Raw genomic sequence first — 11,075 nt, 5'->3', positions numbered from 1 at the left:
ATATTATGTGTATATAATATATACAATATATAATAAATACTATATATGGTATATATTATATGTTATATATGCATATAATATATAACATATACAATATATACATATATACTATATACATATATATGCACATATATGCACATATAATATATACACATGTACACATATAATATACATATATAATATATACACATATATACATATATATCTACATATATAACATACACATATATTATGTATATACATATTATATATACACATATATATACACACAGTACTATCCACGGTAACAGGCAGCCATTGGGGGTCTTGGAACATATCCCTGAGGATGAGGGGTTACTGTAGTTTTTTGTACTACATTTACAAAGTTTCTGTAAATTCAGAATTATTTCAAAGTTAAAAGTTAATAAAGAGACACTAACTGCAACTCATTTTAGACACATCTCAGAATCAAAGCTATACTCATCACAAAAACCAGAAAGTTGAATTTTGGTAACCTCATGGGGGACATTCCCTCGCCGAGTTTCAGGATAGTCAGTGTTTTACTTTTTATTGTTATTGTTATTGCAGTAGAACCCTAGTATTTAAGATAAAGCAAAATAACTCTTATGTGCAGTCCTAACACAGATGCATAAAAGCAGATATGCAGTTAAAACTTGCATTAATCAGCCTTTCAAAAGTAGCCCCAGAGCGCCTAAGATGTCCTGGAATCACAACATTTTATTATAGAAAGGATTCCAGGGATTGTCAGCCAAAACTACATTATTTTATAAATGAATTAACAATACCTTTGGTCTGAAAACAAAAATATATGTGTTTATTCATTAATGATAAAATTTTAACAAACACTTGTCTCTCAAAGTCAACATTCATGCATGCAACATGCTGTTTTTCCTTCTTCAGGTCCTGGAATAGAATGTCCCTTTTCGAGTTAATGAGACAATATCTTTGTGTATTTGGAGACATTTAATTTCTCAGAGATTATATGCACGCTCTTTTAAAAATGCAACTTGAAGGCAAACAATAATCTCTTGTGCTTTTCCTTTCTTATTCTAAGTTTTTTCTACAAATAAAATGTAGTACAATATTTCTTACCAATTCACCCAAGAAGCATACTTTGTAAGAGGCACTGAACCAGGTATAGAAAGACCTGATTTTTGCGATTCAAGAGCTCGTCCTCTGGTAAACCGAGTGCTAAGAAGTGCTGGCCGACTGCCCTGCAGGCTCAACAGGAATACAGAGAACAGAGAAATGGGGAAGGCGTCTGTGTTCGAAACCCAGGTCAGCTCAGCGGTCAAGCAAGTCGGAGTCAGAAAAAGTAAAGTGTTTAACATCGATTTTTCAATATTTATTTGTTTACAATGCGTCACATTCTGTTCCTAGATAGGGTTAACCTCTGAAGACCTCCGATTTCGCTGCTTTTCCTCGCCATGGAGCGGGAATGAAATCGGCATCCCGGCCTCGGCGATGCGCGCTCGTTCCTGGGCCGGAGGATTTGGAAAGGGAGGAAAATATCCACATTTTTAAAAAAGTGGGTAGCCCTTGGCTCACGCCTGTAATCCCAGCACTTTGGGAGGCCGAGACGGGTGGATCACGAGGTCAGGAGATCGAGACCATCCTGGCTAACACGGTGAAACCCCGTCTCTACTAAAAATACAAAAAACTAGCCGGGCGAGGTGGCGGCACCTGTGGTCCCAGCTACTCGGGAGGCTGAGGCAGGAGAATGGCGGGAACCCGGGAGGCGGAGCTTGCAGTGAGCTGAGGTCCGGCCACTGCACTCCAGCCCGGGCGACAGAGCGAGACTCCGTCTTAAAAAAAAAAAAAAAAAAAAAAAAAAAAAAAAGTGGGTAGCCTTGTATGCCCCCTCACTCCCCCGCCGCACTGGAATCTATCCTAAACTTACTTTCATTTACATTAAAACGGGACGGTTTGAGTCTACCAAACCCAATACCGCATCTGTGAGGCTCCTTTTGGCACAAACCTGAATGAACAGCGGGAACCGCCGCCTCCGCGGGCGCCTGAGATCTGGGGTCCCCTCCCCACCCGGTCTCCCCGCTCCAGCCCCCGCCCCATGAGCCCCAGGAAGGCACCGCCGAGCGCCGGGTCCTCGCAGGGTCCGGGAGACTCCGCGGACCGGAGGCGGGATGGGGGGCCCGAGCTTTGGGGGCGGGAAGGGAGGGTGGGAGGAGGAGGAGGGGAGCGGGGTTGGGGGAAGTTGGGGCTTCTGTATCTTTTCTCTGGGTCAGGACATCCTCGGGCCCTGCGCTGTTTCTCCAAGGGCTGGGGAGACGCCGTGGGGAAAGGTCTGAGGATGCGGCCGGCGCGCACAGGTGTGGGGGCTTCAGAGGGCCCGGGAGGACCCATGGGCCTCGAGGCTGTGGACTGGAAATGCCCCTGATGAGAAGCTGAGAACCTTTGGCCAGGGAGGTGGGGCGGCCGGGAGAGGTCGTCAAGCCGGTCCACAGCGCGCCCGTCTGCGCCCCAAAGGAGCGGGGGTGCCCCCCTCCCATCCACCCACCCGCCGCCGCCGCGCGCCGCGGACCTCGGCGACCCAGCCCGGGTAGAAGCGCGCGCTCCCCGCCTCCAGCCTCGTGCGCCGGCCCCTGCCCCGCCGGCCCCGCGATGGTGCCCCCTCCACCCCCGCGGGAGCGCCCCTGTCCCCCAATCCTGGCACTTTCCCCGGAGTCGCGCGCCGGTTTCCCGACCCGTGGGAGCGCCCCTCTCCCGACTCCCGCGGATCCGCGCTCGCCGCCCTCCCCGCGGGTGCGCGCCCGGCCCCTCCTTCACCCGGGGCGGGTCTGCGTGGGCGGCGCTCCCGGGCGGCGGGCGGAGCTCGGGTTCCCCAGCTCCGCGCCCCGCTGTAGCCTGAGCTGGAGCCGGAGCCGGAGCCGGCCGAGGGGCGCGGACGCCAGGCTCCTGGCTCCAGGGCGGGGTCCTGGCGTTGAGCTCGGCCGGCCCGGAGCGCGGACCCAGCCGCAGGGGTAGCGATGAGCACCGAGGGACCCCCGCCCCCGGCCGCCCCCCGCGGACGTCCGGGCTGCCTGCTGGTGCCTGCGCGGGTGAGTGCGGCCCCTCTGCGCCCCTGCACCCCCGGCCCGCTTCCTTCTCCTTCGCGCCCGTCTCCCTCCACGCCCACCTCGTTCCCCGCGACCCCTTCCCTGTCTCCGCGGGCGGCTGGTCGGAGGGTGGACGCCGGAGCCCCGGGACGCAATGGGCACCCGCCCCCTGGCCGCTCTGCTCCCTCCAGCGCGGTGTCTTACTGGAAACTTGCAGGCTTTGCTCTTCGAGTGTCTTGCAAGGCTTGGTTTTGGGGTGCACGGGCTTCCCTAAACTGCGTGGGAGGTAACGCTTTCCAGAATTTGGAATTTGAGATCGGCCCCACATTCCTTCCCAGGAGCGGCTCCTTTGGGTCCAGGCGGTGGTGCGGACCGGAGCGTCCCCCCTGCAGCCTTCTGGCGCCCAGGCCGGGTCTGAGCTGGCTGGAGTGAGCCTGGCCAGGTGCGTGGCGCGGCCTCGGCAGGTGCTGGGGGCTCTTGGCCATTCGGGGAGCCGCTGGGACGCCAACTGGGTAATACGGTTTCTTTTTTGAAGTCTATTCTAGTTCTTACCCGAAATAACTCCCTCTCTACCTTCTTACTTTTAAATAACTAAACTATTGATTGACAGAAAACAAGTATTAGTTCAAAGAAAAACGAAAAGTTCTTGGAAACCTTCAAGTTGCCACCCACAGCACAGCCCCAAGTTGTGAAAGCAGTTTAAGGGAGCACGTGGCCACCCCAGCCCTAGGAAGCTGCCTGGGAGCGCGGCTGTTCAGGAAAATGCATTGACAACCACTCCTTTAGGATTCCTTCCCCAGGAGCTCCCAGTCCCCGGAGCCACCAGGAATAGGACAGCTGAGAGACGGTTCAGAAGGCCACAGGCTGAGGGCTGCTACACATTCCTATTGTCATAATAACGATTCTAAACTAGGACAGTGGTTGTAGCTACTGTGTGATGTTAAAAATTATGGAGATAGATGCATCTTCATTCAAGTCGTACCTTTCTGGGCTTTTACTACAAAATATGAAAATTAAATTTCATGTAAAATGTGGGTGTTTATTTCTTGACGTATTTGTAACATGAATAGCCATCCCGCTGTTGCCCATGGTAATCAAACCCGAGAAAGTACGCGGGGATTACCTGGAAATAAACTGCAGTAAAAACTGCAGGCGCTCTGGAATCACAGCTTTCCCTCTGGTCACCGCCTTCAGCTTTAAAATGATGCCCTCCCATGGTTAGGAATTGTGCGTTTTTCTCGAGACATTCTTGCAGCAAGTCTTGCTTTTAATCATTGTAATTATAGCAGAAGCTTTGAAGTGGATTCATCATACTTCATAATTGACCCACTTGATGAGTTATTGGCAATAACGTCAACAAATACAGCAACTGCGCGTATTCTAGTAAATGTTCTCATTTGTGCTCAGTGTTAATTAAGGGGCTGAATTTGATGTTTTCCAGTCAAGGGTGGCCTCTGCTCACCTGTTTGCTACAAGATGTGATTGGTGCTTTCTTTGTAATAAGGACCTTGATTATTTGAAACAGCCTATCTGAATTGTGTTGAAAGAAACTTTTTTTTCAGCGTTGGAAGCCAATTATTACAATAAGACGGAGCGTTTTAAGACCACGACTCCTAACTTTGCAGTCATAAGTAATTAGGTAGGTGCTGAGCCTACCTTAGACACCTTAGCCTACCTTAGACATTAGACACGGTCGTGTTAGCTCAGATTCTTATTTATTTAAAACGAATCTGTTAAGTATCGGTGTTGGCAGGTTTGTCTTGAATGTTCTTAGCATACAATGTCATCCTTGCTTAATGGCAGAGACAACTGCGCAGAATTATTTTCTTACCATAACTGCATAATATTATTCAACTTGTGTAATTATTTCATCATTTCAGTGAAGAGAACTTGGTGCTTTTAACTGGAAAAAGGTGAAAGTCTTTTCTAAATCTTACCTTTCTAGTCATTTTTTTTTCTATCTGGAGTTGAAACCGTACACATTCTTTATCATGACTCCTTGTCTGAATCATGGAATTTGGCCACATTTGAAGGTCTCCTGTTCAGTAGCAAAACTGTCTTGTGTCCCCTTTCTCGTGCCTGTTCTCGATGTCTTTTTCTAAGTTAAGTCAGTTCATGGAGCTCTGTCTCTGACCATACCTGGATTTTGTCTGTCCGTGATAAAATCCCACGGACAGACAACCCTCAGTACAATGTGCTAAGTGTGTCTTGCTTGTAGCTTCAAAGACTACTATTGGTTGATGTTTACAGCATATTTGCTGCTTTTAAATGACAGCACTACTTCTGTCTGGGGCACGGGAAGAATCCTTGACATGAGCTAGGAACGTGCCCGTTTATACGATGAGCTTGCCCACTGAAAGGGGCACATTAGGTCATTTTAAAAGTGCATTTGCTAAGGGCACCACTTAATCATCTGTTTACAGATAGGAATTGCTGCATGAGATGAATGAAGCCTCTGACCTCCTAAGAAGGTTACCCATTCCTTCTATGCTTTGGGTATGTTTCTCATCCTTGCTGACTCATCTTTAATTTCAATTGTAGAATTTCTGTTGATGTCTATGACATCATAAGCAAAACTCATGCATTATAAAGCAGGCAATTACCTGATTTTACCAGGAGACATGGAGACATGTTCCCCAATAAATATTTAAACGAGGCAATTAAGAAAAGTGTGCCTCCCCCTCTCCCCAATGGGATGTTAAAATTGCCTTGTTTTCTGAATGGTGTATGTAGAGCAGCAACTTCTTGTCTCTGGATATCTTTATGGCTGATGACTGTAGACAAGGCATTTAAGCTTCAGTTTTAATTTAGATCTCCTTCTCAAGATACCCCATGAGGCTCTGAGCGAGTTGGCGGAGGGGCTGGCATTGCAATTCTCAGTGAGAGAGGATGTGTTTGCACCGCAGGCCCTCTATTTACTAAATGGGTACATTCAGGATAGACTTACTTAGCAGTGTGATTTTCTGGCTTTCCTGTTAGCTCATGTAGCATGTGACAACAGGCGCACGAGGGACCCCAAAGAGGAGCTGCTCTCAGGTTCTGCTGCACACCCCTAGCTCCTGCAGTGCTGGGCAAGGGGCAGGCACAGGCAGGTGCTTGTGGAAATGGAGAGGGAAGGAGGGAGATCAGGGTTCCAGGGAGCTCAGATAACCCCCACCTCGGGAACGGCCATCCTCTCTGGCTCTGGCTTCTCACCTGTGGACTATGTGCTTGGGTTCTGAAGGTCACTTTGCATCTGATTCCAGATCCCTCAGAAACTCGCTCTTCAATTAGATTCTAGAGGTATTTTTGTTGAGTGAGACACAACAAGGAAGGTTAAAAACATGCTTTTGGAGGAAAAATGCACTCAGGATTTCATGGAAAATGTACCTTGAACTGGTGTGTACTTGTTACTGTTGTCCAACTGGTTACTGCATGTTGTCATGATTGTAGTTTTGAATAGTCGACTTTGGATTATTTTCAGCTAACACTAGATGTCACTTTCCCCCAGTCCATACTAAAGTTCGATGTAAAACTCAGGAAGCCGAGGTTATCTTTTCTATTTCTGTATTAAATGCTAAGCTCCCCTATGTGGGCATAATCCCTCACCTAAGGACTGACCCCAGCCTCTGGCTCTTCATCCTCTGCCCCTCTAAACAAGAAGGCCCCCCAAAAGCTCACCCATTTCTGACTGCCTTCCAGGGACCATGTTGCTTCTTCACCCCATCAGCCTGAACCTTCCTGTTTTCCCCCCTTGCACATTTTAATAAATACTATTAACAGTGCTGTGAATATGAGGATGCGATTTTGCAATTAGAATTACATGGTAAAATAGTTTGCTTTTTAAGGAGTCTACATTTTTACATCTTATAAATATTATTATAAACTAACATTTTAAGTTAGCAAAGACTTTGGATTTAAGAAAGTGAATATGCTTCTTATTTAGGGGATAGTGTTCTAAACATTTATAAAATGTAAAGTTATATTTTTAGTGCATAAAGTATTAAACTTCAGAGGCTGCTAACTCCTAAACTGGTGAGTTTTAAACCTGTTTTATCTGTTACCCTTTGTAAAGAAACCGTATGTCATTCACTTCTCTTGACTTGAAACCTAGATCACTGCGTGGCCTGTTATTTTGCAACAACCCGCATTACTGTTAATGAAAGAGGTGCCCCCCCACTGTCAAGATTCTGAGTGTCAACTTTGGGAGGCACCAGCATTCACTCGACATTTGGGTGAACATCATTTGATGACAGCACCGAATTGAGTTATTATAAAAACAATCACATAGAACATTAGAATCAAGTGTCCTCAATATCATGTGCTTTTTAGCCTCCATTTTATAAATTTACTTTTCCTCTTGTTTTTATTTGGACCCCAGCTCCAGAAGGCAAACTTTCTTCTTGTATCCAGCCAGTGGCAGTGGCCTCTAGGTATGGACTGACCAGGAAATCGCTGTGATTACGCCTACCTTCATCAAAATAGTTTAAATGACAAATCCTGTGCAAGAATTACATTCCACTTCTGTAAAGAATGCTTATAGTTGCAGATGTCTTATTGTGTAGTTAATAATTATTATAGGTAAGGGCACAGCCACGGGGACACACTCAGATTCCATGGGAGAACATTTCTGTTGGTTGAGCTGGTGTTTAGAAAATAATCTGTGTTTGTGCATTTGTGAAGTGGGATACAGCTGCCAGTTATTCTGAGCAAAATCATCACTTATTCTGGATTTGGCAGCAAGTCCTCTCACTCCGAATGGGGAGGCCTCCAGTAGTCCTCTCACTCCGAACAGGGAGGCCTCTAGTAGTCTGGGGTCCCAGCTACCCTCCTTTTAAGAATCTGGTGCCCGGGAGGCCAAGGGCCCCGCATCTGCCACTGTCCCCAGCCCTGCCTCAGAGCCTTCCCTGCGCCTGCCCCTGCATCTGCCCTGGCCCCACCCCCTGGGCCTGCAACTATGCCAGCCCCTGCCCCTACCCCTGCCCCATGCCTATCCCTGTCCCTGCACCTACCCCTGCCCTGCCCCCACCCCTACTCCTGCCCCTGACCTGCGCCAAACACTCTGCACCTGCCCCTACCCTGTCCATGCCCTGCACCCACCACCCCCCGCCCCTGCCCTGAACCTACCCCTGCCCTGCACCTACCCCTGCCCTTGCCACTGCCCTGCCCCTACCCTGCCCCTGCTGGGTATTCTGCGTGCTCCTTTCCAAAACTCCTCTCTGCAGCTCAGGCTGGAACAGGGTTGCGTTCTGTCCTTCCCACGCCGGAGCATAACCACGGGCCCCGCGGGTGCATCCTTCCTCCCTTGGGGCCTTCGCACACTTCGGTTGGGCGTGTGGAGCGCTGCCTGCCTCGGCCCAGGGCCTTTGCTCAGCTGCCTCTCCTGGAGGCTGCATCTCACCTGGCGCAGCACCTGCCCCCCGACCTACACCCCTTCCTGTAGAGGACCCGCTCCCCCAGGTCCATCTCGGTCGGGCGTCTAGAAGGGAAGTGGGACCGGGGTCCATGCTGCTGTGAGCCGGTGGAAGGGGCCGCTTTTGGAAGGACATAGCCCGGGGAACTCGGTTCTGCCCAGCTGCGTGGTGCTGACCCATGAGTCAGTTGAGTCAATAACTATATATCTGAATTGGATGTATGTGTTTCTATGAACAAGAGAGAAAGTTCCGTTTCTGGTTTTTGAACTGAGAATGTATTTTGTATTTATGATCAGTTTATTTGGATTTAAGTAAAATTGTGCTTTCGTATTTTTCGAATAGCTGTGTTTTGATTTTAATTTTTCACATCAGCATAAGTTTAATGGTAAATATAATTTATTCTGTTTCTTAGCTGTATCCTGCTCAAGATTATCCTTAATGATTTCTCTGCAGATAATTGTATTTTACCAAATGGCTCTATCAGTTTGCCTTTTTACATTATTAAGTTTTCATTATGTACTGAGGAATATGGAATTACTTCTTATACCTTAAACCTGGGGACATCCAGAACCCGATGAGTTAGATGCAGTGTTTTTAGACACGATGAGGTAGTTGCAGTGTTTTTAGAAACATGTGCTGACTTGGTCGTAGTTAGCATAGGTCATATGGTCTTGAAAGAAATCCAAGTCTGGTTTTATTCCTAAAATGATCATGGTCTGTAGCCAGGTAGAGAAATTCCAGCCTTTGTATTACCTCCTCGGAAACACTAGAGATTTTACGATCTCCGTGCTTGAGGGGGAGTGAGGGATGGGGAACGGTGGTGGGAAGTAGCTCTGCGTCTCAGGCCTCCTTTCGAAAGATGGCGACGATTAAGTGCTGTTTGGAGAAGTGCTTTATGATGATGCACCTTGCGTGCGTGCAGACGCAGGCACCCAGATTTTAGAGAAGAATGATTAAGCACCTATTAATTGCCACACACTGAGCTGGAAGCTAAAGATAAAAATAGAGTAGAACACCTCTCAGACCAGGCCGGTGGGGCCCTGACTACCTGAGAGGCAAATTCTAGAGAAGCAGCCACGAAACAGCATAGGGCAGCTAAAACGTGGGTTCCCTCTTCTATAGATGAGGTCGTGCAACGTGTGTCTTTAAGTTAAGGATCTTAGGTGAAGGATCCTTACATTATTTGAGTGACCCCTAAATACAAGTCCACGTGTCCTTATAAGCGAGAGGAGATGGAGTTTGGAGACCCGCACACGGAAGGCGAGGCTGGTACTGAGACTGAGACGGGGGAGACGCTTTCACAGGCCAGGGGCACCTGCAGCCACCAGAGCCAGAGGAGGCAGGAAGGAGGCTCCCTGGAGCCTCTGGAGGAATTTGATACTGGACTTCTGGCTTCCAGAACTGTGAGAAGATAAATGTGCATTGTTTTAAGCCACTAAGTTTGAGGAAATGTTGTCATAGCAGCCGTGGGAAGCTAATCGGTCTTTTTAGGTAAATAATACAGCTTTTACGGAATGTCTTCTTAGAAACATAGGGAATTTGAGCCCAGAACCCCTAGAAGTACTTACCTAATTGCTAACCTCTACTAGGTACTAAGAGCTCTTTGGAGGGCTTCATTCCTTTAACACCCCGGGGTACTGCTGATGCTCCCCACTTACACAGAAGACTGTAGAGAAGGCAGGTGAGCGGTGGTCCCCCTGGTGGCTGCAGCCCCTGAGGGTGTGATTTTGAGAGAGACGTCTCTATCCCACGTGCAAAGGCTGAGAAATGGCCCCAAACGCATTTCCTTTAAGTGGTCATTTCTTGTGAGACAAAAAGATAACAGGAATTAGGAAATCAGAATCAGGAGGAATATACAACTGTTTTATTGTAATTGAGGTTGTAGTTCAAAATGGGAACAGGTTCATAAGTCGAGTAGATGGCAACGGCTGATGCAGCCCCTCCCCACAGACAGCAGTAAAACGATGTTGAGATCGTGCAGAGTACTATGTGATATTCTCCAGATTTGGTGCTTCAAGATGGATTTTTTGTAAACAAAAACTCTGCAAAGATATGACATTAAATTTATTGAAGCTGAACTAGCAGAAGTTTTGTCAATTACCTATACTGTAATTGCTTTAAAAAGGAAAACAAAGAAAACCTCTGAAGTCACCATTATCTAAATTGGTGTTAAGAATTTGAAAGGTATTGAGAACATGAATTTGTAACTAAAATACATTATAATCTAAATAAATGGCATCTTTTTTTAAAAAGTGGTTCATTTGAAATCCAGAGAGAGATGAAAAAAATCATGTGGACTTCCAAATTATTTTCTGTTTTAGGTTTCTAGATGTAGTGCAGTAAAATGTACTATTTCTTACGTGTTTTAATATTTTGATGTTAGGAGTTGTAGTATCAAACATGCCTTATGACAGTCGAAATTTTGGAATAGTACGGTATCTAAAACAATGATGCTTGGCTAAGAGTTAAGAAATTAGAACCAAACTCTGAAACTGCTAATAACAAAAGATAATAAAGGATAATGACACACACAGATAAGACCACTCTTTCTCTGTATGTAAAAAACATTTGTTCTTTGTAGCAACAAAAATTAAATAGATCAAATCATAATATACTTTGTAATGTATAA

At 47.0% G+C, this 11,075-nt stretch overlaps 1 protein-coding gene across 23 annotated transcripts in view; it reads left to right on the top strand.

The window, feature by feature from the left end:
- The first annotated feature begins 2,832 nt into the window (after positions 1 to 2,832).
- Positions 2,833 to 11,075, top strand: part of SNTG2 (syntrophin gamma 2) — a 375,050-nt gene continuing 366,807 nt past the window's right edge. For 14 of the 23 annotated variants that reach the window (XR_012422722.1, XR_012422721.1, XR_012422725.1 and 11 more), the window contains exons 1-2: positions 2,833 to 3,056; positions 3,392 to 3,565. Coding sequence is in view for 10 of the 23 variants with exons in the window: in XM_065527496.1 (XP_065383568.1) it covers positions 2,985 to 3,056; positions 3,392 to 3,565 (246 nt within the window). In the remaining 13 variants the exon portion in view is untranslated. Of the gene's footprint in view, positions 3,057 to 3,379; positions 3,566 to 11,075 lie in introns of those variants that run through there. The other 9 variants (XM_074012496.1, XM_074012490.1, XM_074012488.1 and 6 more) reach the window with 2 other exon arrangements.

Source organism: Macaca fascicularis, chromosome 13, assembly GCF_037993035.2.
Source record: "Macaca fascicularis isolate 582-1 chromosome 13, T2T-MFA8v1.1".
Lineage (NCBI taxonomy): Eukaryota > Metazoa > Chordata > Mammalia > Primates > Cercopithecidae > Macaca > Macaca fascicularis.
This window is presented reverse-complemented; position numbering and strand designations above follow the sequence as displayed.